Genomic DNA, 27853 nt, shown 5'->3' with positions numbered 1-27853 from the left:
CTTCTTCGAGGACATGTATTAAGAAAGAGTGATGCTGCTTAGATCCAAAAATTAGAATAAATTTTCAAACCCAATTGTAGCATGGTTTAGAATTTCTAAGGCAAGTATCTCTCTCTATCTTGCTCTCGTATGCTTTTTAATTATCAACCAATTATTTCAGTTATGCATCATTGGATATAAAAAATAGGTCTAAAAATAGGTTTGTATATCATTTTCAATTAAAAAATTAAACAAAAATCACTTGCAAAATAATCTATTTAAAAGAGAATTGGCCATTTCAAATTTGACACCAACGTGTCTATCTTTTTGCGGTGAGTGAATAGACTATTTTACCTCTCAATTTTAGTTTAATTTTTAAATGAGAGTTATCAGTTAGATTACATTGACACAATGTGAAAATTATAAAAATAAATTGATATAATTAAAATTATAAAAATTAAATTGACACAATAAACAAATGAGTATAATTTATTAAAAAATTTAAAAACTGGTGCATCATAGGTTGCACGTACATTCTACCATCGACCAAAAAGCCAACAGTCCATCACATCATGATAGCCATATGAGAGAGTAATTAGGTCTCAAATAATTGCTGCTGCCGACTGCTTAGGAATTTTTAGGGTTTGGATTACATTGAAGACATATATCACCAAACACGTCTTAATAATTGATTTGCATCAAATCTGATTATGGCGAGAAGCTAGTGTTTGAGACATTTAATGTAGAGAAATGTTAGGGATCATGAAGATTTTTTCATAAAAATAAACATGAAAGATTTGTGACTTTTAGATTATCTTAATTAGTGTGTGGTGTTTTATTCTAAATGTAATCCAAATGTCACAAATCTTTCATGATCATTTTCATGAAAGACTTTTCATGATATCTAGTATTGCTATTTAATGTAAGTCCGATGAGACTCTGTTGACTTCGATATGGATGGAGTATATATAAATATATGGTGTTGTGAAGTGTTAATATGTGTTCAGTAACAAGTGCACTACAGAGTCCTAGACATTTGTTGAAGATGATGAGTGGGGCAATGAGAGTTGGTGTGTTGTCATTGCTTTGCTTTCATGTTCTAGTAGTGAGTGTGGCGGTTGGCAGAAATGTGGTGAGTGTAAGGCGTGATGAGGAGGAAAAGTTTTTGGGTGCTGGTAATGGAGGTGGATTTGGATTTGGGTTTGGGGGTGGTGGTGGAGGTGGTGGTGGAGGTGGTGGAGGTGGTGGTGGTGGCGGCGGTGGATTTGGAGGTGGGTTTGGGGGCGGAGAGGGTGGTGGTGCTGGGTTTGGAGGGGGTGCTGGGTTTGGAGGGGGTGCTGGCGGTGGGTTTGGAGGCGGAGGTGGTGGTGGTGGTGGGCTTGGTGGCGGTGGGATTGGCAGTGGAATAGGTGGTGGCGCTGGTTGGCTTGGTGGCGGTGGGATAGGCAGTGGAATAGGTGGTGGCGATGGTGGGCTTGGTGGCGGTGGGATTGGTAGTGGAATTGGTGGTGGCGATGGTGGGCTTGGTGGCGGTGGGATTGGCAGTGGAATAGGTGGTGGCGGTGGGATTGGCAGTGGAATAGGTGGTGGCGATGGTGGTGGTAGTGGAGGTGGGATTGGCAGTGGAGTAGGTGGTGGAGCTGAAGGAGGCGGTGGGCTTGGTGGTGGACACGGCATTGGCGGTGGTGCAGGAGGTGGAGCTGGAGGTGTCGGACATGGCATTGGCGGTGGTGCAGGAGGTGGGGGTGGGCATGGTGGCGGACACAGCATTGGTGGTGCTGCAGGACGTGGTGGCGGGCATGGTGGCGGACACGGCATTGGTGGTGCTGCAGGAGGTGGTGGCGGGCATGGTGGCGGACACGGCATTGGCGGTGGTGCAGGAGGTGGGGGTGGGCTTGGTGGCGGACACGGCATTGGCGGTGGTGCAGGAGGTGGTGGTGGTTTTGGTGGCGGACACGGCATTGGAGGTGGTGCAGGAGGTGGAGTTGGAGGTGGCGGTGGACTTGGTGGCGGACACGGCATTGGTGGTGGTGTAGGAGGTGGGGGTGGGCTTGGTGGCAGACACGGCATTGGCAGTGGTGCAGGAGGTGGCGGACACGGCATTGGCGGTGGGCTTGGTGGCAGACACGGCATTGGAGGTGGTGCAGGAAGTGGAGCTGGAGGTGGCGGACACGGCATTGGCGGTGGTGCAGGAGGTGGAGCTGGAGGTGGGGGTGCGCTTGGTGGCAGACACGGCATTGGCGGTGGTGCAGGAGGTGGAGCTGGAGGTGGCGGTGGGCTTGGTGGCCGACATGGCGTTGGTGGTGGTGCAGGTGGTGGGCTTGGCAAGGGTGGAGGAGTTGGAGGCGGTGTTGGCGGGGGCATTGGAAAAGGTGGCAGTGTTGGTGGTGGAATCGGAAAGGGTGGTGGTGCTGGTGGAGGAGAAGGAGGAGGAGTTGGAAAAGGAGGTGGAGTCGGTGGTGGCGCTGGAGGAGGAGGAGGAGTAGTTGGAGGTGGATTTGGTGGTGGTGTTGGTGGAGGATCTGGGAAAAGTGGAGGAGTCGGAGGAGGAGCTGGGGGTGGATTTGGAAAAGGCGGGGGAATTGGGGGTGGAGGAGGTATTGGTGGTGGAATTGGAGGCGGATCTGGTGGTGGGATTGGTGGAGGATTTGGCAAAGGTGGCGGAATTGGAGGAGGAATAGGTGGAAGTGGTGGCGGTGGATTCGGTGGAGGAGGTGGCGGCGGAATTGGACATCACTAAATTGGACGTTGCATGGAGTAGCATTCTAATTACTGTAACGACCAAACAGAGAGTATCATGTAATTTTTATAACTACTATTATTTCGTGAATTTTTATTTTGTCACATTTATTATTAAATTAATAATAACTTTTTTCTCTTTATGTAATCTTCTGCGACATTTATTGTTCAGTGATATATACATACAAATATCACAACAATGTTAGGTATCATAAAAAACTTTTCATGAAAATAAACATGAAAGCTTTGTGACCCTTGAATTAGACTTAGAATAAAACACAACACACTGGCGCAGGAGTCCCTGCTGTGGAATAACCACAGCAGTCACGGCTGTGGATTAAAACGCCACCGTTTTCATGTTTTTTTTTTTTTTTTTTTAATCTGAGGGTTTATTAATTGTTCTCTCCCTATAATAAACAAAAGAATGAAACTAGGGCCGCCGCCATCTATTCCGTGGAGCAGGGCCTCTCCATTGATCTGAGGGTTTATTTTATAAATAGAAAATATAATTAAATAAAAAAAATTATATTAAAAAAAAAACATTAAAAAAATTTATTTTAGAAATAGAAAATATAATAAAATAAAAATAATTCATGGAACAAATCAATTTATGAAACCAAATTATATTTTTTAAAAAAGATTAATTTTAAAATTAAAATCAAACAAACCATACATGTTTTGACTTTTTCAAAACTGACTTAAATGCATCAAAAGTGAAATTAAAAGGGAAAAAAATTGTATTTGAACAAATCAATTTATCAAACCATAAGCAAAAAAAATGTAACTTCAAAAAAAAAAAAAACCAACTTAAGGCCAAAATATATTCAATTCACATCCAACATCTATAAAAAAAAAAATAAAACAAAATTCTGAGACATTTAAACTTCAAAATCTCCTACCAAATATCCCAAAATCTGTCTCAACCGTTCTAAATTATCCAAACAAAATTCTAAAAACCTTCAATTTGAATCCTCAAAACAAAAACTACAAAGTGGATCCCCATGTCAATTTTTTGGAGGCGGTTGGGAATAAATAGAAAAATCAAAAGAACTCTCATTTCTAAATTCGGTCTCCATTGGATTGCGCCCCACTGGATTAAGTGATATTCCCTATAAAAATAAAAATAAAAAGAAAAGAAAGAAAATTCATTAGAATAAATTTTATGGACTAAATTACATTACAAACATATATATATATATATATATATTACTTACTTGAGAACTTTGTGGACTATGTGATGCTTGGAAAGACAAAGGTTGTGATTGTAGATACCTTGGTGAGTATGAATTAGTATCATGTGTGAGAAGATTATACCCATAAGTTATCAATTGTGGCCAATAGAAACTCCCACCATCCTACTCCATAAAACACCATGAAAAGTAAATACACTAATACAATGTAGTCTAAAAAATAAACAAAATAACATAAAACAAGAGCTAACCTGTGGTTGACTTAAAGATGAATTTTGAACATTTGTGATATTGCTTGATTGACTAATAATCTACATAAGTTGTTAAATTTATCAATACATTACACAATTTATAAAAAAATAATAATAATAAATAAATAAATAACATAAAACAATAGCTAACCTGTTGTTGGCTTGAGGATGAATTTTGAACATTTGTAGTGTTGCTTGATTGACCAATAGTCTAAAGAAATTCAAAAAGTTATCAATACTTTACATAATTTATAAAAATAAATGCATGTCATTTGAAATTTCAAAAGTACGTAGGTAATACCTTACTAAGGCGGGTAGGTTGTGAAATAACTTTTGTCTTCTTATTCATCATCTCATGCCAAGGTTTTAATCTACCCCTCCCTTTGTGTCCAACATCTTTCTTCTTTATGCCCTTAACTTGTGTAATGTTGGGGTCGTCCACATCTAATTCATTGGTACCAAAACTTCCAACTCCCTTCATCATATTATTTACTTTTACACACAATTCCTTAATTCCTTCATCAACCAATTGATAGGCAGGTTTGTGCATAGATGCTTGAGTTGCTAGTTTCACCATTCTTGGACAAAGATCTCTATAACGTGCTAATATTAACAACTTCGGATCATCCTCATCCACTACAACATTTTTCTCTTCAACTTCACAATCTTTTGCATCCAATCTCCATCGGCCTAATATATACCTTTCGGGAATTTTCATAACATTCATTCTATCAAGTGCTTTGATTGCATGACTACATAAAATTCCAAAGTTCTCAAATTTCTTACAAGTACAATGTATTTCTTGACAACTTTTTTCTCCTCTTAGCCCAATAACTTCCACCCTACCCTCCACAATATACTCTTTACCATTACCATACAAGCCAATCACGCACTTAACTTCTCCTTCTAACTCATGGAATTGCTTCACTTGACAACAAAGGGACGTATCCAACTCACAATGAAATAAATCAAAGATAGGAGGGGTGTACAAACTCGCAACTTGGATTAAAATGGGAGACTTTTTCAATTTCATTCTTGGCAACTTTTGTCTAGAATCATATATTGCGGAAATTTCCTCATACCGCTTATCTACAACAATCCGATTGAAGTGAGTAAAGAATTGAACAATGTTATGATCACCCTTCAAATGCTGAGTAATTAAACAATTCAATGAAATCTAATAAATCAATTAATAATGTAAATTAATTAAAAGTTATTAATAAATTTTTGGGTAAATGTTATGTCATCATTTATTGAGTTATAACAATTTATGATTAAAAAATTAAATTCGCATTTTATAGTAAGATTATAGATTTTTTTATTGAAACTTTTTTTAGACCACAAAATGCATAACATTATTACAAAAATAAATAACATTGTTATAAAAATGTGTAATATTTCCACAAAAATACATAACATTGCTATAAAAAAAATAATTATGAATTACAAATTATCGTAACTCCTTAAAAAAATTATATAATATTTATACAAAAATACATAATATGTACAAAACAAATTACATAATAAAGAAAATTTTCTTATAATATACAATTGTGTTTCTCAATCCATTCACAAAAAATAAACCAAACTATTATACTTGTTCAACCCACTAACATACTGTACAAAACAAAATACAAAACATATATACATATAATATATATAGATATACATACCAGTTTGTTGAACAATAATGGTCTGTAAATCCAGCAGAAGAACGGTGAAGCAAAAATAAAGAACACTGTTCAATCTGTTTGAGAGAAGACAAAAATGTTAGAAAATAAAAAAATAAAAAATAAAAACTAACTTTTAGAAAATAAAAAAATAAAAACTTAACTTTTCAATCCATGTCAATAGAAAATAAAAAATAAATAAATAAAAACTAACCTTCAATCCATGTCAATGGAGAGGCCCTGCTCCACGGAATAGACGGCGGCGGCCCTAGTTTCATTCTTTTGTTTGTTATAGGGTGAGAACAATTAATAAACCCTCAGATTAAAAAAAAAAAAAAAAAAAACATGAAAACGGTGGCGTTTTAATCCACAGCCGTGACTGCTGTGGTTATTCCACAGCAGGGACCCCTGCTCCCAACACACTAATTAAGGTAATTTAAGAATTATAAATATTTCATGATCATTTTCATGAAAAAAATTTTATGATCCCTAACTTTTCTCCAAATATTATATATCTGTATGCATAGTTGTGTGTATGTGCATCTATTTTGTCGCAAATTGGAGAACAATAGTAGCATCCAGTGAACTCCATTTTTTGCCATGGATTTTGTGAGCTCATTTGGAGTGCACATCGAACTCAGTTTGTTGCTATTTGTTGTAAGCGAAATAGAGCAAACAAACAAACAGTCGTCCAAAATTCCATATCCACAATGTAGAGTTTTCTTGTTTTGGGGCCACTCCATTAATAATTTTTGCTTTTCCATTATAAATTTTGATTAGTTTTTTGGAAATATGTAAACTTGTTGTAAACTAAACTCTTTCCATTTCTATTTTCAGAATTTATAAGGAAAAAAAATTATAATTAGTAGCCCTAATAAGTTGCATGAAAATGGCCGCAAATAAATAAATAAATAAATAAGAGAATTTAATACATGCAGATGGCATGACTTTAGAAAATAAATGACAGTGGTTCTATAATTTTTTTTTTTTTAAAAAAAAAGTAAAAATCAAAAAATCAATTTGTGATCTTCGCTATTACATTATTTAACAATAAGTGTAATGATCTTTTCTTATTTAAAATAATTATAAATTTTTATTTTTATTTTATAGCCATTAAATTTATAATAAAAAAAATAATTACAAATATATAATAGACAGAATCAAAATCTACAATAATGAATCCAAATTTTTTAATTAGCAATCAAGATTTATGAAAATATACATTTTTAAAAAAAAAATTATTTGAGCCAATAGACTATGAGGTATTTGGGAGATGGGTTGGGCTAAAACAGTCTATTAAAATATAAAATATGTTAAAATAATTAATAAGATAAAATGTTACATTAAATTTATAATCATTTCACTTTTTCTTTCATAATCATCAAATCAACTACAAAAAAAAAAAAAAAAAACTAATTAACTTCTCAAGTACAACTATTTTAACCAAATTAAAATAATTAAAAAGCCAAATAATCAACTGAAATAACTAATATCCCAAACAAGGCCTTTGAATGAAAAGGGTGTTGTGGGCTATTGGCAGCTGCTGAGTTCACTTATTATGAGCAGCTGGAGAAGTAGTTGACAGTACTACCATGGCAAAAATCATGGGCCATATAAATTTAGATTTAATTATTTAAAAATTATTATTTTATAATTTAAAATTATTTTTCACATAAATATCACATTACCATTATCTACTATGTAACCATCTATCTAAAAATCTAAAAAATTTGATTAGATAAGATTGGAATCCCAAACTTTTTCTTTAAGTTGTGACTTTGAATGAAATCCCATCCCAACAATTAACAAACTTTGTGTGTTCCGTCACAATGCAATAACGGTATAACATTCGTAGAATTAAAGTAGGCCCACTCAAGATATTACGATGTGTTTTGGTTGGATGATTTGAGAAGAAATTTAAAAATAAAAAGAAAAAAAAGTATGAAATTAGGTAAAATGTAGGTGTGTTTTATTCATATTTTACCTATTTTTTTCCTTTTTATTTTCAAATCTCTCAACCAAAAATAATGTTAGTGTATCAGCCTCGTAATTGAGGGATGATATACAAATAAAAATTATATTCTTTGGTTTTAAATTGTTAATATATATTTTTTTATTGTTATAAAATATTAAGGTTTTTTTAATATAAAAACTAAAATAAAATAAATTTTTTATTTTAATTTTTAAAATTCATTAATTATTATAATTGATATTTTTTTATAAAAAAAAAAAAGTCAAAGAGCAATTTTGAAAAATTAATATTTTTGAAATATAATAATTATACTACTAAAAAAGTTTAAATTTTTCAAAAATGGCTAATATTTTGGAATAGAGGGAATGTATAAAATTATTACATAAAATGATGTGATTTGTTATGAATTTTTTATTTGGGTTGATTTGAGTATAACTTTTTTTTTATTATTTTTATTTTTTTATTTGAGTATGACTTATATAGTATTTTTTTTTTTTTTTATGAAGATACATATTAAAAAGTGAGTAAAGAAGTGATATAAGTAACTGGCCAAACCATCTCTTAAAAAAATATAACATCCATCATTATAATTATATATTTTATAAATATGTTATAATTACGTCATTTTAAAAATAAATTCAGTATAAAAAATTTAATAAATTAATAATTTTTAGATCAATCCTTTGAATTTTTACATGAATGAGCAATGTCATACACACAAAATCTACATCACATAAAATAGTTTTTTAAAAAAATTGCATATATACATACAAGCATACAATTGGCTTAAATTTGACCAAGATCCGTTTGGCAATATGACTTTTTAGTTAAAATAGTTAAAAAGGTATTAAAAAAAAAAGTCAAACATCTCAGTAAGCATAACCAAAAAAAAGTCATTCCTTAAGGCATTAATTTTTTTTTTCACCTCAAAAAAATTATTAAAAAAATCAATTATCAAAGGAGATTTGGTCTCACCCAAACAAACTTTGTAAGATTCAAACATAACTGTTAAATAGTAACAACTGAATTTGGAGCACTTATTGGCAATGTCGTAAACCAATCTTGATGCTTCATTTGTGTGGTCTCCACACAAGTGGAGGGCCGGGATTGGCTTTTTGTGGCTTGTGATTATTTGTTTTGGGTAATATGGGCCAAGGTTCAAGGGCGAATTAACACAAGCATAAAAGCCCATATTGGATGGCCATTTACAATTTGGGCTTAGAATGAACAAACGTGGCCTGACGGTCTCAGCATAACTCGGTAGATAGGTATGTACTAGCATTAGAGTCCCTATTTGGAGCAACATTTTACTATTTTATAATTGTCATTTCTCACTTTTCTACTAGTTTTTAGTTTTGTTTGTAAAAACAAAAGAACCAAATCCCGTAATACAAGTTCATAAAAAATATATATATATAATGCAAATTGAAAGGGACAAAAAAAAAAAAAAAAAAACATAAAAAAGAAAAACCAATTTAAAAAAAAAAACTAGTAAGAAACTGATCCAAACAAGGCATAGTTTCAAGTATATTTTCTTAATTTCTTGATTGGAGCTCTTCTTCTTTTTTCCCTCCTTTTTTCCCAGGGATGATATTTGCCTTGCCTTAAACCTTTATGCTGTGTGTGGTTGGAGTTTTTGAGGTGGGATTTGGAAAAAGAATGAGAAATGTAATCCTATTTATGTTTGGTTATAATAAAAAATATATGGGAAAAGAAAGGGGGTAAGAAATAAATAAAGAAATAGGATACCTTTTAGGACATCAATTCTATTTTATAACCAACACAACCAAACATAGTTGGGATTTGGAATTCTATTAATTCTTTCTCCTTTTCCTTTCATTTCCATTTCCCTTTCCATTTCCCTTCCCAAATCCCCCAACCAAATACAGCGTTAAAAAAAAAAAAAAAAATGAAAGATATCTCTCCATACAAAGAAGGAAAATGAATTTTTCACAATGATATAGAAGGGTTTTGAATTTCTTTCTTAAATTTTGATCAAGATAAAAAACAAAATCTAAGTTTGATAATTTTGAAAGCCCAAGAAAGCATCAAATATTGAAAAGCTACCCTAAAAAATTCAATTGATATCTTACCAATGTTGTTTACAAAAGTATAAAACTTTAATAGCTAACATATGTTTCTTAAGTATTGGAAGTTAATTATTAATAATTCTTAAAATCAAATTGCTTTCATTTCATTTTAACAATTTCTTTGGATTTTATTTAATCCATAGAAATTATCCAACAATAACATAGGTAAATTCCCTTCGCTAGCAAACATTATCTAACAAGTTCGAAACATTACGTGTCCGTGTACTTAGCCAATTATATTGTATAATTTATCTATCATATCTTTATTTTTAGAATCTGTACGGGGAGGAAATAATTCTCCTCGTATAATCCTGTTGACCAAGTCCACGCTCCTCCGTACGACGTCGCTTTGTCACCTGAAAACACAAACGTGAGCTAGCCGGCGGGTGTGTGCCGGAAACCTCTCCGATGCCTAAGTCAGAAAACTTGACAAATAGACAAAGCTCTAAGTTCTCAGAAAGATTGTGTTCAATTACCTCCTCCAAGGTGATGCTTGTGGGCTTTTATAAGTTTCCCGCGGCACAATCCTAGTAGGACTTGTATTTCTCCATGCAGAGTCCTCCTAGGATTCATTCTCCTAAGGATAATGCTTATCCTTTTACACCCTCCCCACTGCTTAAACCAAGTGGGATGGTTTTCTTCATGGCCGAACTATAACATGACCGAAATAACACTGGCTCTGCTGAGCCACATAGAAGGCCGAACTATCCTTAGCTCGGTCTTCTCCTCTAACTCGTTACTTCGGCTGCCCTTGTTCAACCTTGATGTGCTTAGGTCAACCTTCCCAGTAACAAGTTCTGACCGACCTAACCATAGTATGTGACGACCGGACTAATCCCGAAACCAGCCTTCCCTGTACATATCGCGACCGGACTAATTCTGAGACCGGCCTAACTCCAAGTTGCCTCCGACCGGAGTAGCTTTATTCTTCCTTAGGCCGAAGTAACTATTTCTTCTCTGAGCCGGAGTAATCTCACCTCTATGGGCCGAAGTTATACTACGGCTTTTTATCGATTCCTTCACACTTTGGGCCGCAGGGCCCAACTCACAGCTCGGCCCAATTCTTTCCCAAAAATTACCCTCTCAGAATCATATATTCATTGAAATCCCTACTATTGATTGGACAAACTGTTAACTTAAAAATTCCAAAAAAAAAAAAAAAAAAAAACATCATTATTTTTCTCTATTTATGGTAAAATAAATAAGTCACCTACCTTTTGTACAAGGCATGAGAGGCTTGAAAAGTTAGGTAACTCATCAATAATGTTCCCCACATGCATGTGAACAACATAGATAATATTAGGATTTCAATAATGCTCCAATGCTATAACAATGCTTCAAAGTTTGGGGGAAAAAATATTGAACATAACAGTTTACATGATATTAAAAATTTTAAAATAAAATTAAATGAATAAGTGTTTATTATTATTATTATTTTGAAACAAAGAGAAATCATTCTATTAACACAATAGGAAGCACAAAAAATAGTATAATCCTCAAAGGAGTGGAGAACATTATCTCACATCCAATCCGATGTAGGGTATATGCTCTCAAGCATCCATTTTAAGCAAGACTTCATGAAGGTTTCATTTCAAACAAATCTACTAGTAGAATCGATCATATTTAAATGCTAAGATATAATTATTTTATTTTAATAAAAGTCATCTTACTTTCAAATATTGCAACTTCAATTTTATATCTTTAAAATAAAATAATATTAACCTTATTCAACGCACATATGATAAGTTAATAATTTCAAAATATCTTTCTATTTCTACCTATTTTTAAATAATTAAATTATTTAAATTAATTATATCTCATAAATTATAAATAAAAAATGCACCAAATATTTAATATAATATATTTTTAATTTATAAATAATTTCATAAATTACACTAAATAATTTTACTATTGTTTATTTTTGGATGTACAATCTCACAATCTTTTACCCGCAAAATTATTTTGTGATCCAAAAGCACCACATTAATCATAAATCATTATATCTCTTGTTGTTTTCAATTATCAAATATAAAATTGTGATTTATGAAAAATTATTAGGTGTTTCAGAAGCACTATGTATTCATGTTCTTCTCTAATTATTATAAACTATACTTCTTTATATTTTTTAACTATTCAATATAAAATTATGAATTATACATTTTTTATAAATTATATACTTTTAAAACAACACGTATCTATATTCAAAACCACCCAATAATTAATTACTTCTTCTCCCTCCAACACAATGCACTCTTTTTGGGTTGAAGTGAATGGGGGGAGTCAAAATCATGGTTTTATGACAGAGCATTTAAGAAAGGACCGCAATGTAATAATGAACCCTTAACCACCACCACAATTCCCTCCTTCTTTCGGTTCCCGTGGAAGTCACGCCAAAACCCTTAATTAAAATCATTTTTGTATGTATATACAAAGATAAAAAATGATTAGAAGCACTAAAAATGAAACATTAAATAGGTGTTTGGGATGTGAATTTTTATGTAAATTTTTTTAATTGTAGAATATTATTAGAAAAAAAAATTTTGTGTTTGAAAAGATAGTTATATTTTTTTTGTTATTAGATGTGATGTTTGTGAGAGAAAAAGTAAAATAATTATGAAATTGAATATGATCGGGCTCGTTTGGTTTGATTTTCTGAAAAAAATTTGGGAAATTTTCTCTACAAATAAGTTTTCAAAAATAACCAAACCAAACAAATTTTCCCAAAAAAATTTCCCAAAACTTGTAAACCAAACAAGTTTTCCAAACAAATCTCTCTCTCACACACATCAAATCAATCACTTTTTCCAAAACTCTATCTCAAAATAATTTTCCAAAACATCTTTTAAAAAAAACCAAACCAAACATGTTTTCTTACTTTTTATCTCTAAAACACATCTCTCAAACACAAACCAAACATACCCGATATTTTGTTTGGATGTATTTTTTTTTAATTTTGCAAAAATTTATAAAAAAACCCAAGTCCCAAACTTCCTAAACACCACCTAAAATAGCTCTAACGAGTTAGTACTTATTCATGTAATGGTTGAGTCTGATTTTTTTTTGCTTTTTTTTAATAATGTTATATATATTAAGGTGGTGTTTGGCAAGTTGGGTTGGGGCTAAAATAGCCACAAAAGACAAAACAGGCTATTTTAGCCACAACAAACAAAACATCACATCCAACCCATAATCATTACACTCTTCTCTCACAAAAAAAATCAAAAAAGCCAAAAAGCCAAAAAGCCCTTCTCAAACCAAACTTTTTAGCCCAGACTAAAATAGCCAAAAAAGCCAAAAAGCCAAAAAGCCAACCCACTTCCCAAACGGAGGCTAATTAATGATGTAACATAATTTTAAATTTTTTTAATATTTATAATGTAATTAATGAATAGAATTAATAATAATACTATAATTAATATTAATACATTAATTAATATAAATTTTTTTTATATTAAATTTTCAACTCAATAAAATTGATTTAATGCTCTATTTTTTAAAAGAATAATGTTTGAGAGCCACAATTTGTGTAGCTCAAATGGCTCAAAATTGTCAAAACGACGTCGTTTTGACATATTTTGTGCTCAAAACGACATTATTTTAACAATTTTAAGTCATTTGAACTACAAAAATTGTGAGCCTCTACCATTGTCCTTTTTAAAAATAAAATCAGCTCTGTAAAAAGACACTGTAAGAAGAAGGTAACAAATTTCTAAACTGGGTCCCTCTGAACATTCCTTCCCCAAAACCTGAACCATTCTCGTGATCAAATTTATTTAACCAATTAATATAGTAAATATTTTTGTTAATCTATTCCAGAGCAGAGAGAGACAGAGAGAAAGAGAGTCAAAAAGATATCTTTTCCCTCCATTCACACCATTGAAAAGTAGGATCAGATTGTTTGTTGTGTTTTCATATTTACTGCACCAACTTTTGACTTTTTCAATCCATCTCAATACACTGTTGAACTACACATCCACAAAAAGTTTTTCGAGCTTTGGATTCTTGGGTAACCCAGAAGAAAATCAAGGACTTTTCTGTGCTTGGATGATCTGGAGAGAGATGGGTAGTGATGGCGTTGATGTCTTGTGGGCTCATCAGTCAATGACTTTTCTTGATCAAAAGGTAACTTTTCTTATTACTCATGATTTCTTCACTTTTGTTTTTTATGGGTCTGTTTTTCTTTAACTGTAGGTCTCACAATCTTGTTGTTTAGCTGGTTTTTGGTGTGTTTAGTACTGAGTTCACCTGGGCGTAGGTGAATTTATCTTGGGTTTCTGAACTACATATGCTCTGTTTGTTTGAATTTGGTGGTTCTGTGAATTGGGTATGATGCGTTTTGCATTCCATGTATGAATTCTGATGCTAGGGTTTAAGGTTTAAACTTGGTTTCATGTTTTCAGCCTCTGTTTTTTTGAAATTTGGTGGTTCCGTGAATTGGGTATGCACGAATGCTGCTGGGTTTTGCATTTCATGTCTGAATTCTGGGTGCTAGGGTTTTGGGTTTAAACTTTGGTTTGGTTGATATTTATATATGTTATCGAGTTCTTAATTTTCAGAAGAAATTTGGATTGTATGGTTTAAAAATTGACCCTTTCTGAATTCTTTCTTCAGTTAGGGCTAAATTCTTTTCATGGCAGCATGCTCAATTTCATTTTCGTTTCCTTTGTCCTGAACAATTATGATATCATTGTACCAAAAATTCTATGCATAAATATACACATGTTTGAAATTAAGAATTCATATATAGTGAGAGTGTTACTGATATGTAAGTTCTTTAGAGGGTTTCTAATATTTTTACAGTTTTTGGGTCATTGGAGTGTGATGAGACAGAATGAAAATTAGGAAGTGGATGAATAAACGGAAAACCGGTGTTAGTGGAAAACTTCGAAAGATGATGAAGTGCATTTGTTCCGGGGAGCAGTTGAGAGTAGATGAAATAATTCCTTCATCCGAGTCCTTGGCAACCCGGGACTATTCGGCGAGTGGGTATTCTTCTCGAGCTGGTGATGCTGATACAAAGGTGGATACCAGCAACATTGAAGAAGCTGAATCGTCTCTTCGTGAGAGTGGCTTTTTGAACTATGAGGTTTGCTTCTTATCCTCTTGTATCAAAGTTTTGGTTCTATGTGTGCAATTATCATACGTGGAATGATGCTCTTGTATCAAATATTAATGACACATCATCATTTTTTTTTCTTCTATTTTTTCGCAATCTCATTCTTGTGTAGAACGTACCTAGAGATTTTGGGTGCTTCATCAGAGCTAATAAAGCAGATGACTACAGTACTTGTTTTGTTCGGTAGACTTTATTTGTTTATTTATTTATTTTTCCATTTTTTTTTGTTGTTGTTGTGACTAGTGAATGCTAACTTCAGGCTACCAATTATATTTGTACCACAACTTGATTTCTGTTAGAGCCCCAGACTAATCTCTTGGGTACATAACATAAAAAAAACTATTATTATATCGGGATTTAAGTTTATACCAGAGATGTGAGTTATATATAATAAAATATTTTTATGTTATGTGACAAATAAACTTTAAGGGCCAAATTGAGAAAATGACCAAACATAAAAGGGCAACGAGAGTAAATGGGAAACAAGGCATCATCCTGTTAACACCTTTCACATTTAATTTGTTTTTGTCTGGTCTTCTTTTTTTGTTTTTGTTTTTAAGAGGGGATGTCTGGTCTTCTTTGAAGTTAAGAATTTTAAAAAACCAGACATAAACATCTCAGTGAACCCTTCACACATTGTCCTTTTGGATGTGATACACCTGTTTCTTATTAGTTAGCTTCTGTGGCTTCTTTTTATTGGTGTAGATAGGTTTTTTTTTTTTTTTTTTTTTTTTATATAAATTTCAGATACACACTTCAGTATCAAATTCAACATATATGATGATATGCCCGAGTGAGATACTTGTGATGAATGCCAACATGATTGAATCAATTTTAAATTTTTTAGTAATGTTTGGTTTAGTTTCACTATTTATCTTCACAACCTGGTCTTGTGGCTAAGAGATCTTTTCAATTCATAGGAAGCGAGAGCTTTATTAGGTCGGCTTGAGTATCAGAAAGGGAATGTAGAAGGTGCTCTTCATGTATTTGAAGGAATAGACATTGCTGCTGTGACCCCCAAGATGAAGATCTCCATGGCTAGAAGGTCTGAGTTTCCTAGACGCCATTCACAAAGTGATCCTGCCCCGCCTATGTCGATGCATGCTGTCAGTTTACTTTTTGAGGCAATTTTTCTCAAGGCAAAATCATTGCAAGCTCTGGGGAGGTTTACAGGTGTTCCTCTTTCTTTCTCGATTTTCCATATTGTGGATTTGTTTAGTGAATTATTTTGTTTGAAGTGCTCATTTATTTTGGATGTTTTCAAATTGTGAACTTTGTTAAGTCACCAATTGTTCGAAAAGTTTAAGCTGTCGCATGTAAAGAAGTGAACAAATGAACACACAAACTGAACTGAATAGGATGCACACATACATACAGAATAAAGTGCACAACACAAGACTTAAAATCAGGACCTTCTAGAACCAGAGCTTTGATACCATGTTAAGTCGCCAATTGTTGCAAAAGCATAAATGGTTAAAAAATGGGTCCAACAATTCATATAACGCTATGTAACAAGCTTGTATAAATTGATGAAAATCTATTTACGTTTTAATGAGAACAATCATGAGCTTGTTTGAATTAAGGAATGTTCATTCATGTCGGATATCTTATGCTTTGGAATAGTTTCTTTTTTAATGTTAGACAACACACAAGTCTCTTGAGGTTGTTGCTTGCATGCATTGACCAGTTGGAAATCACTGGTTTGTCTGTAATTTTTATAAACAGACATAAATTAGTCAGTACTGTCGATATTCATAAAACAAGTCTGCTGTGTGATTTAGGCAAAGTTTGGCATTCCTAAAAAAATTCAAAAAGTCAAAAAGTCACTATCCTATTTGAGTCACATCATCTTATTTAAGTCACATTACCTCTCTATCACATCACTTCAAACCCAACCCATATCCAACCCATATTTCATAAAAAGTCAAAAAGTACACTTATTTAGGACACCCCAAACAACCCCTTAGTATTGTGTTTGTTATAACTTACAATCTCTCTCTCTCTCTCTCTGAAAATGCTATTAACATCCCGCTTTTTTACATACCGTCTTTAGCTGGCTAATATTTTTCCTTTTGGGTACTTGCAGAAGCTGCTCAATCATGCAAAGTAATTCTGGACACAGTTGAATCTGCATTACCAGAGGGGTTGCCTGAAATTTTTGCCGGTGATTGTAAACTGCAGGAGACCTTAAACAATGCCGTTGAGCTACTACCGGAGCTGTGGAAACTCGCTTGTGCTCCTCAAGAAACAATCTTGTCGTACAGGCTGGCCCTCCTCTATCCTTGGAGTCTTGACGTTGAAACCACAGCAAAAATAGAAAAAGAGTTTGCAATTTTTCTTCTGTACAGTGGTACTGATGCAGCACCTCCAAATCTTCGCTCCCAAATGGAAGGTTCCTTCATACCAAGAAACAATATAGAAGAGGCTGTTCTTCTGTTTCTGATTCTTCTTAGACAATTTGTGCATGGAAAGATTGAATGGGACCCATCAATCTTAGATCACCTTTCTTTTGCACTATCTGTTGCGGGTGAATTAACGGTCCTTGCTCATCAAGTGGAAGCGTTGCCTACTGAAATCATGGAAAGAAAAGAACGATGCAACACTCTAGCTCTATGTTACTACGGAGAAGGTGATAACATGGTGGCTTTAAATCTGTTGAGGAACATATTTAATGATAGAGAGAACCATAACTGCCTATTTGAGCTATTACTGGCTTCAAAGATTTGTGGGGAAAATTCTGATTGCCTTGAAGAAGGGATAGGCTATGCCCGCAAAGTGCTTTCCAAATTCAAGGGAAGGTGTCAAGAGATGGTAAGTGTTGGAAATTGCTTACTCGGTGTCTCCCTTTCAGCTCAATCGAGAGAGATTGGTTCTGATTCTCAGAGGATTTCAAGACAGTCTGAAGCACTTGAGGCACTTGAAACTGCAAAAAGAATGACGGGTGGAATAAACCCTAATATTTTATTCCATCTTTGTCTAGAAAATGCTGATCAGAGAAAATTGGATGTTGCTCTTTATTATGCAAAGCAGCTGTTGAAACTTGATGCTGGTTCTAGTGTTAAAGGATGGACCCTTCTAGCTCGCATTTTGTCTGCTCAAAAACGGTATGTTGATGCTGTGAATATAATTGATGCAGCTTTAGATGAGACTGGAAAATGGGATCAAGGAGAATTGCTACGAACGAAAGCTAAACTCCAGATTGCACAGGGTCAATTAAAGAATGCCATAGAAACGTATACTCATCTTCTTGCGGTTCTTCAAGTTCAGAGTAAAAGCTTTGGAGTTCAGAAGAGGCCTTTGAAGGTAGGTATTGGATGGTATACATGTTATGTCTATTTGAACGACTTGTTTATTAAAGTGTAAGGCATGGATAAAAGGCCTTGAACAACTCTTTTCAACCAAGGTGGTATTGCACGTTTTTCCTTCAGTAGATCAAAGATTTGCGTTCGAGGAAGCATTTTTTATGATATTACTTAAAACCATTTTTTAACCTGCAATTCTAGTTTTTAAATGGACACAAAAAATGTTACTTAAAAATGTTGGTTTTTTATTTCATTAAGGAAAAGAGAAAGCCTCAAGCTTAATATTGAAGTCTGCATTGAGTTAAGCTTTGAAGAAGTCTGCTGACATAGATGAGCCATTAGATGTATTACTCTCTTTACACTTTTCCTTTTCTTTTTCTTTTTCTTTTTTTTTGGTGGGGTGGGGGTGACTTTTGCAGAGCAGGGTATATCGTGATAGAAGTCTGGAAATGGAAACATGGCATGATCTTGCAGATGTATACACAAGGTTGTCACAGTGGCGGGATGCAGAGGTCTGTCTAATGAAATCCAAGGCTATCAGTCCCCATTCTGCTTCTAGGTGGCACTCCACAGGTACATTATGCTTCATTCAACCCCTCTTTGTCTTCTTATCTGAATCTGGCATACAATGCTTCCCTGCATTTGGGGACTGCTTCTTTTAGTTTACACCATGTGCCATGTGTGTGGTGTAAACTCTAGGCTTCTTCAGAGTAGTTCTTTGAAGAAACTGGCAAATACCGAGTCAGTTTGTAACTGTGAATCTGTGATATTGCGAGAGACACAAAGGAAAGGGGGCTTGTTGCTTGGGAGGTGGTTTCTATTGTTGATGAGGTGGCACGTTATAATTTTTTGTATTTCCCCCAACTTAACTTGTAATTCTCTTGCTGTGACGATAAGTATAGGAGTCAAATAGTAAGAGTCTTTACTTAAAAAAAGCAGGCTTCATATAATGAGGTGTTGCCATATTAACTCAACGGGGTTTGTACACGAAATGAAAATTTCATGAAACCAAACCCCATCTGTTCCCAATAAAATACTGAAGTAGTTAAGCAAAGTTTTAAGAATCAAACTGAATCCAACTCCTCCATCGCTCCCCGTAACCCATTCTCTTCATAAACCAAACCATTTATAGCTGGACCATGCTCTATAATTCAAAAGTTATTGTGGGAGTTGAAGTCATTCATCCTAGAAGTCACTTTTTAATATTACACGTTTATTTTCTGTGCGTTGTTAAAATAATTTGTCATTTGTTTATTTGATGAGAAGTAGACAAAGATCAAGATTTTCGTCCTACTCGAGCCTTAGGCCTACCCCAGTGGTTGGGGCCTTTGATGGCCGACTCATTGGGGCTTTGGGGCCTAGTGATAGGATATGCATGTGAAATCCTTTGATGTACCCAATAATAATAATAATAAAATTGTCCTAAATGTTGAAATTTTTATGGTGATTTTGTTAGGTTTACTGTATAAAGCAAAGGGCCTCCACAAAGAAGCTCTGAAATCATTTGAGAAGGCAATGGATGTCAATCCAAATCATGTTCCAAGCTTGATCTCCATGGCCATTGTTCTCAGAGAGCTCAATGACCAATCATTGCCGATTGTGAGAAGCTTTCTGACTGATGCACTACGTCTTGACAGAACAAACCCTTCTGCATGGCACAATCTTGGGCTATTGTACAAGACTGAGATTGGAACATCGGCACTAGAAGCCGCTGAATGTTTTGAGGCTGCAACCCTTCTCCAAGAAACGGCGCCAGTTGAACCCTTTAGATGATCAGCAGCCGGTTCAGCTCTTCTTTCACCTAAATTATTTGTCTTAAATATAGTTTCATATGTATAATTTGATGATAACATATATATATTGTGTCTCTTTTTCTTTCTTTTTTTTCCCATGTTTAATAGCAAAAGAATTAATTGATTAAATTTATGGAAAATAGTTGCAATCTGATGATTATATGTACTTGTTTCACTAGACTTCTGTAAATTGATTCATTGATTATGTCACTTGAACTAAGGTTTTAGCCGTTTGAGGCTTCAATTCTACTTTAGAAATGCTGCCCAAGCTATTTAAAGAGGAGTTAAGCCCTTGACATTGAGGTTAATGGAAAAACTGGATATCAAAACTATCTCATTCTAAAAAATAAAATAAAATAAAAAATTCACTTCTGAAAAAGGAAAATATTTTCCATCCAAATCAACTCATTTATTGACTTCAATCTTTTATAATATCCTCTCCTTTTCTTTTCTTGTGTGTCTAAATTATTTACTAATTATGTTAAACTAGACAATTATAATTCAACAACACTATTCTTGAAGCCCAACGACCAACAAAACAGAGTGGTAAGAGAAACAATCAATCTTCAATATGAATTGACCACGGATGCCTCTATTTGCGCATCATAATTTATCTCAAGGCAAACTACTTCTCAATGCACATTTTTAATAATTTAATAAATAAATATTTTGCTCAATACATACCACAAATTTGAATATTTATCCTTACTCACACACCTCGCCCACCACAATATACCCACAAGCTTCCATCTTTACCCTCACTCACTCACACACCCCACCCACCGACGATACCATCTCCTCCTCCATTCTCTGTTCAAACCAGTGAACACCATTGCTCAAAACACTATTTTTCTCATCAAAGACGTCGTCGGTGGTGCTCAACATTACTACATTCCATTGATGCACAGTTCTGGAAAAAAGCAAAAAAAAAAAAGTTATAAGTGTTCGGCAGTATAGAGTCGAACCAAATGGAATTGTTCAACATTTTATAACTGAACAATTGGTTTTTGTTCAATACTTACAAACTGAATAACTTGATATTGTTCGACACTATGAAACCGAACATATACAATTTGTTCAGTTGTAGGTACTCAAACATGGATATATTATTCGACTCTGGATAACTGAACCAATAAAAACGGTTTACCACTCAATAAGTACATGAAAACGAAAAAAAAAAAAAAACATGAAAAAATAACATTTTTCTTGCTCTCTTGTTCCGAACCAATATTGTCAGATGAATTCATCATTGAATACAATCAAAATCTTCAATAATAGGTATATTTTTGGGGTTTTAATTAAGGATTTTTGGTTTTTGTTTTAGGGGTTTTGGATTCTTGACAGACAAGATACGTAAGTAACGTTTGTGATTCTTGATGGGTATTATATTCATTATTGTCCTTTATGATAATTATACAAATGGTGTGTATCATAACTTGTCCTTTGTAGTTTGTAATAAAAAATAAACTAATTAATGGTTTGCCTTGAGAGAAAAAGTAGTGTGTAAATAGAATCTCCCATTGACCACGGACCTCTCAATGAAAATGTACAAAAATAACCAACTAAAATAATGAAAAAATTACAATTTTAATTTAGAAAAAATACATCGAATCATAAATTTAACATATTACATTGGATTATATTACAATTTTAATTCAAACAATTTTTTTTTTTTTTTATGTTTAATTCAAACATTGCCCATCAAATACCTTTTTCATTAATAATTCGCTAATTGTTAAATTCATTGAATTCCTTATATTTTTTTTAAAAAAATTTCAAGAGTGGACGATCTAGTTTATTTATTTGTTTATTTATTTTGGGATAATCTTTTAATTACTTTTAAAACCAAATTCCGAATTAAAATGCATACAGACTTGGTTTTAAAAGTAACTAAAAGTCATGCCCCCCTCCCCCGCTGCCGCTGCTCTCTCTCTCTCTCTCTCTCTATATATATATATATATATATGATACAAAATGAATCAAATGATGTACTAGTGTATGTGAGCCACACTCAGGTACGTACGTTCTATCATCTACTTTCGTTTGTTTTGTCAATTTACTAATTCAGCAAATACTCTGTTCATCAATCTTCAAAACCCAATTTATGAAGAATCAAAATGACTAATCATTGGAATTTTTGATATCCCACTTGGTTATTACTTCATAATCCAATGAATTGTAAACACAACCTTCGCTTATGTAGTGTTTACACTGACTTACATTTCTTGCATATTATAATTCCGAGGTTAAATAAACTAATACTTTTTTAATATTTAATTTTTTTTATAAAACTTTTTTGATAAGAGCAATATGGTGAGTTCAAGTAATAGAATTTGTATAACTCAATACTAAAATATATATATATATATTTAAAAGATATCTTAGTTGTACCTATATCTTATTTTTTAAGTTTTGTCGTATCGCAACATCATATGGTATCTGTTTCTTATATCCTTATTCATGCTTGATAGGTTTTCGGGTCTGGGTCAATGGCAACCCTATTGAATCCTTTTTGCAAAACAATTATTAGTCCAACCTGTACAAGTTGAGAGAATAAGCACAAAAAGAAAAACAAGTATGTCATTGAGGCATTTTGAACAATCAACAAGTAAACATGTTGTGTACTTAAGCCTACATATTCATCACACAAGGAAAACATTAACCAGCAAGAATAATTTCTAATGCTATTTAATGCAAATGTTATTCACATACATACATATTTTTGTATATAATTCTTGCTCATTTCTTCTTCCTGGCATGATCAAAAAGTTTGAAACCAAACATTATTGCAAAGAATGAGCCACATGATTTCTGAAAATGATCCTTCACTAGTTGAAAGCAGAAGTAGTTTCAGTATCAGTCAGATTGAAGAAGTAAAAGCTTGGCTTGTATCTCAATTTGATGCGGTTGGTAAAGACGTTCCGGATTTTGAATACACTTCTCAGAGCATTTCTCATTTACATAACCTTGCCACTCTCTCTCAAGCTAACACTCAAGCTGCTTTGATTGTTGCAAACGATCTCCACCAAAAAGCATATCGTTCCCAAGGTCGTCATCTTTTTTTTTTTTTTGAGATTTTGTACACTTCTTTTTTTTCTTTTTCATATTCCTATTCTAATCAAGCAACGTTTTGCTATGATCATGATTGTAGCTGCAAGGATTAGAGAAATATTGGAGAGAGTGGGATTGGCAAACGAGAGTTTGCCACCACATGTAATTGCATCAACACAAGTTCTTGCGATTGTGGCAAATTTGTTGGATATAAGAGATACTGAATTCAGTAGGTGGGTTATCGTCCTGCGTGAATTTTTTTTGGGGGGAAGTTTTCTGTTTTGAATCATTGATGGTCTTATTTAGTATACATTCAGTTTTCTTGTAGCAGCAGGAGATATATCTTTAAAGAAGAATGGAGTTGAGGAGAAGAGGAATCAACTACAGAGGGAGTCCAAAATTCTTCTTGATCACACTCGAAAGGCAATAACAAGGCTGACTTATCTCAAAAGGTATACTCCACCTTCAGTTCATTGACAGATTGTAAAATATATATATATATATATCTAGAATATTTGTGGGGATTATACTTTTTGTTTATCTCTTTTTTGGATAGAACCCTTCAACAGCTGGAGGATGAGGTATCTCCCTATGAGGCTCAGATGGAAAAATTGGAGACGAACTTGGCAATTATGGCTGCCAAAGAGCAGCAATACATGCTACAACATGCTAACTACAGGGTATCCCTCACCCTTTGTTATTGGTGAATTTGATGTTTCAATTTTGAATGTTTTGCATTTTATATTTGTAAATCTCTTTTAAAATATTAAAATAAATGACATGTTCCTTCCTTACTGGTTTACTTTCCTTTCCTTGTAAGTACTTTCGAGTGATGGATTTCATGTGTGTAGAAAGTCCCTAATTTATGCAGAAATGCTGTTTAATTAGTCAGTGAGAAATACAGGGAAGTGGCCAAAACTATTGAAATCTATATGAAAATTTCTTATGTGATAAAAATGGAACATATATGGACTGGGAAAAGTCTTGGTCATCTTGAAAGGTATATATATATATTGTTTATGAAAACATCTGGTTAGCTGGTTATTTCATTTTGCATTTCAGTATCAGCCGAAGCATCTCATATCATAACATGCTATTGGTTTCATGAAAACATCTTGGTGTATGATGTTTTAAGTTTTTTATTACTTTCCTTCTTTCCAAATAGATTGAGCGATTTACTTTTACTGTGTATTATGTGTTTGATTTCCTGACCTCCATTATTTTCTCATCTAAATCTACATTACTCATACCTTATGTATTTATTTTTGGTGCAGGAGTTACTCAATCGTGTGGGCTACACTCCAGAAATAAGCCACCAGGTTTTGGTTGAAATGGCTGAACACAAGGAGGAGTTGGAGAAGAAGACAACGCCCATAGTTGATACTTTGAGAAGCTACCTAGATTTGCCTCCTGTAATTCTAGTTTTTATAACATATATTCATTTTCTCGTGAAAATTTCTGAAAATTTATTTTCTGAAATATATTTTAAATATATTTTCTGAAAATTTAAATATTTTTTTTTGGTTGGGGTGCAGGATGAAGCCTTGGCTGCTTTAGCTATCGAGAACAAAAAAAGGGACTATGCTGCTGCCCAGAAGTATATTGAAGATTTATTGCAGTCAGCTCTTTCCACAACAGAGTAATGTTCCAGTCTCTGGTTTAGGCATCTTTACTTGTTTAGCCAAATTATATAATTATGTAGTGTATAGATATTTTCTTTCCATCAATGATAAGTTTTGCCAAGAAAATGTCAGTATCCAGCATTGGCTTGCAACATTCTTGAGTTTATGCTAAATAAATTGTTCACTGTCTTCTTAGAAACTTTGTTTCTTTGTGCCATTATTATCCCTTTAGTTCATGTTGAAAAACTCACCATCTTCACACATGGCAATTAGCGAAACTGTGCTCCCCAGTGGTCAGGGTCATTGCAACCCTGAACTTTGATGCAAATCCTTCAGAGTTTTGTCCTAATCCCAGCCACCATGCAGGTACTACAGAAGCTGTCAACAATTGTTGTTGTAAAACGAACTAAGCTACTCAAGTTGGACTTCCGTTTAGCTAGGTAAAAGCTTGTTCACACATAAGGCTTGTTATGTAAAAAAATAAAACTTGAACACATTACTACACAGGGCTCTTGTAACTATATAATATGCCAAGTTGCTTGAGCATGGGTCGTGATTAAATCAATTGAAGATCATTTGAGAATGACTTGAGGGAGAAATAAAACAAGATGGAACATAATTTTAAGCTCATTAAATTTTCAAACTAAGCTTAAATAACTCACTACACTACTCGGCCCAACTCAGCTTATTTACTTCCCATCAACAACATAGGTAACAAGAACAATGTAATGAAATTCTTGCTGCTGCTGGCCATATCTCTTCGAAAATCTCTCTCTCTCTCTCTCTCTCTCTCTCTCTCTCTCTCTCTCTCTCTCACACACACACACACACACGAGCACATGAACACATAAATTGCATACAAGAAATTAGTTCACCTTGAGTGCATGCACAAAAGAAATCACAGAAAGATAACAATAATGGAGCTTTGCATTTAACTAAAATATTCAGCAGTGTAAAAAATGTCACAAAAATAGCAACATAGGAAAAAAACATGCAACTAGTGGTGCTTGGAAAAACCAACAAACTATTCATTATTCCTTGCGAAGATCAATCCCAGCCTTCTTAGCAACAGCATCCAGTCCATTCTTCTCTATGGTCTTTATTGCCTTGGTTGACAACCGCAGTTTGACGTAACGTTTCCCTGCCTCCCACCAGATTCTTTTGTACTGTAGGTTCACAAACTGCAACTTCTTTGTCTTGTGGTTTGAGTGAGAAACCTTGTTTGCCCTATTGGATTTCTTCCCGGTGAAAGGACACACTCTACCTGAAAATAAATTTCATGAATGTACTCAATATCATCCTTTGATTTTGCAATGATTCTTTTACAAACTACATAAATAAGTAGCTCTTGCAATGGTTAATGATGAAGAAAAACATGTTATGTCACAGAGGCATATAAAATTACAACCTAAGATCTCTGCCTAATAGTAATATATATATATATATATATATATTTTATAGTCTATATGTCTCATAAATCTTATCAATATCAACTCAAATGGATCAACCATTATTCAAAAAACCCAATTTTCAAAGGAGTGATTCACATCCCAGTTTTGCAATTAATAAGTGGAAATTTTTTAAAAGTAAAATCTTTCTCAAATAATTCCTTCTCTACTTGATTTAACATAACAGGAAACCTTTTCTCCTATAATCCCTGTTCTCCTTGATTTTCTTCACCCGTTTCTTGGGCAGACTGGTTTTGGTGAGGAAAGAGGGAGTTATAATCACTTTGCATTCTCTTCCCCTTTCCATTCCATCAAAAGAAATTGACTTCCCTTTCCTTCCAATTTATGTTCCTAACAAATGAACCAACATGTTCTTGAGTCTCAATTGTTAAACTGCATCTCCCTTATCTTCCTATCCTTCTCAATAAATCTTAATCCATTACAAGTAGGAATAAGCTGATTATTAAAGTTTTTGAGTCTTTGTTCTTGGATTGCACCCTCCAATCAATTTAACAAGAAGAATGCAAAGTAATGTGATCAAAATTCCACTTCCATGTTCTACACACACAAAAAAAAAATAAAAAAAAAAATAATAGCAAGAGTATGAAGGGAGCATTTAGATGTAACACAGAAGCTGAAGCCATGTAAAGTAGTTGTAAAGCAGTAGATTCTACATTTAATTAGTCACTGTAATGAAAGTTAATGAAACAAACTAGTATAACATGAAATTATAGTTTCTCTTTTTAAAATAAAGATATCAAATTTCGGTCTTAGAAAGAATTTGAAAAAGACAATCAGATATGCAGAGAGAGAGAGAGAGAGAGAGAGAGATTACGGGCAACAGGTTGAAGAGGGGGATTGAAACGGGCAGAGATTGGATTGGCGAAGACATTGTTGAGGTATGAAATTTTGATGCCACTCAACTGCGAGGTGACAAACCCTAGCTCCGAACACGCCTTCTTCGTCCTCAACGCCTGTCTGGTCGATGACAACTGTGCTCTCCAGAAGCATACACCGGACTTGTGGCCTACCAATAGTCCCGACGACGATGATGCTGATGCTGTAACAACGGCCATGGTTTCTCTCTCTCTCTCTCTCTTATCTGCTTTCAGAAAATATACCGGAGAGAGAGAGCTGTGAGTGGTAGTAGTGTTCGGATAACGGTAAAAGCTTATCAATTGTTTTTACCACACTTATCGACCTTCCCACAAAATATAACTTTCGCTCCTCCATATTATTTTCCAAAAATAATTCATAGTAAATTTTATCAATTTTAATGATTAAAATCATAAATTTTTTTTATAAATTTATAATTATTTTAGAAAAGTATCATTTAATTTTTAATTTTTTTCTTTGAAAAAAAAAAAATCGATTGTAGAGAGTGAAGAGAGAGAGAGAGAATTTTCCACCGTTGGTTTCAACAATTATCCACCGTTGTTTTGTACATGAGCAATGCTACGTATCATGAAAAAACTTTCATGAAAATGATCATGAAAGATTTATGATCTTTGGATTACACTTAAAATAAAACACCACACACTAATCAAGGTAATGCAAGAGTTATAAATTTTTTATGATCAGTTTCATGAAAGTCTTTTCATGATCCCTATCTTTTCTCTTTGTACATCCA

At 33.7% G+C, this 27853-nt stretch overlaps 4 protein-coding genes and 1 long non-coding RNA gene across 11 annotated transcripts; 3 read left to right on the top strand and 2 right to left on the bottom strand.

Moving 5' to 3' along the window:
- The first annotated feature begins 707 nt into the window (after positions 1–707).
- Positions 708–2866, top strand: LOC145793064 (uncharacterized). 5 transcript variants are annotated; one of them, XM_082875471.1, is made up of 2 exons: positions 708–2066; positions 2175–2866. In XM_082875471.1, the coding sequence occupies exons 1-2, from the start codon at positions 977–979 to the stop codon at positions 2717–2719; spliced, it is 1635 nt and encodes a 544-aa protein (XP_082731597.1). In that variant the 5' UTR covers positions 708–976; the 3' UTR covers positions 2720–2866. The 5 variants fall into 5 exon arrangements, with proteins under 5 accessions (XP_082731597.1, XP_082731596.1, XP_082731598.1 ...); XM_082875470.1 differs by having other exon boundaries at positions 2142–2866; XM_082875472.1 differs by having other exon boundaries at positions 709–1910.
- A 97-nt stretch (positions 2867–2963) lies between these two features.
- Positions 2964–4212, bottom strand: LOC145793065 (uncharacterized). The gene is made up of 3 exons (XR_014333557.1): positions 4160–4212; positions 3933–4073; positions 2964–3827 (listed from the first exon to the last, which is right to left on the bottom strand). It is a non-coding gene; the product is annotated as an uncharacterized LOC145793065 (long non-coding RNA).
- Positions 4213–13575: 9363 nt separating this feature from the next.
- On the top strand, positions 13576–20262 carry LOC145793063 (protein NPGR2-like). Of its 3 annotated transcripts, none has more exons than XM_082875465.1 (6): positions 13576–14013; positions 14692–14977; positions 15928–16180; positions 17094–18310; positions 18729–18882; positions 19766–20262. In XM_082875465.1, exons 2-6 carry the CDS (start codon positions 14723–14725, stop codon positions 20080–20082), a joined length of 2196 nt encoding a protein of 731 aa, XP_082731591.1. In that variant the 5' UTR covers positions 13576–14013; positions 14692–14722; the 3' UTR covers positions 20083–20262. The 3 variants fall into 3 exon arrangements, with proteins under 3 accessions (XP_082731591.1, XP_082731592.1, XP_082731593.1); XM_082875466.1 differs by lacking the exon at positions 13576–14013 and adding an exon at positions 14035–14215; XM_082875467.1 differs by lacking the exon at positions 13576–14013 and adding an exon at positions 14081–14238.
- Positions 20263–21990: 1728 nt separating this feature from the next.
- LOC114259297 (AUGMIN subunit 1-like) lies at positions 21991–24974 on the top strand. Its single transcript, XM_082875463.1, has 7 exons — positions 21991–22117; positions 22872–23150; positions 23254–23386; positions 23471–23605; positions 23710–23833; positions 24428–24565; positions 24689–24974. Exons 2-7 carry the CDS (start codon positions 22898–22900, stop codon positions 24794–24796), a joined length of 891 nt encoding a protein of 296 aa, XP_082731589.1. The 5' UTR covers positions 21991–22117; positions 22872–22897; the 3' UTR covers positions 24797–24974.
- Positions 24975–25682: 708 nt separating this feature from the next.
- PRPL28 (Ribosomal L28 family) lies at positions 25683–27656 on the bottom strand. Its single transcript, XM_082875464.1, has 2 exons — positions 27059–27656; positions 25683–26039 (listed from the first exon to the last, which is right to left on the bottom strand). The coding sequence occupies exons 1-2, from the start codon at positions 27297–27299 to the stop codon at positions 25807–25809; spliced, it is 474 nt and encodes a 157-aa protein (XP_082731590.1). The 5' UTR covers positions 27300–27656; the 3' UTR covers positions 25683–25806.
- Between the last annotated feature and the right edge of the window lie 197 nt (positions 27657–27853).

The sequence above is a fragment of the Camellia sinensis genome, chromosome 6 (genome assembly GCF_055761805.1).
Source record: "Camellia sinensis isolate YWXY chromosome 6, ASM5576180v1, whole genome shotgun sequence".
Classification (NCBI taxonomy): Eukaryota; Viridiplantae; Streptophyta; class Magnoliopsida; order Ericales; family Theaceae; genus Camellia; species Camellia sinensis.
This window is presented reverse-complemented; position numbering and strand designations above follow the sequence as displayed.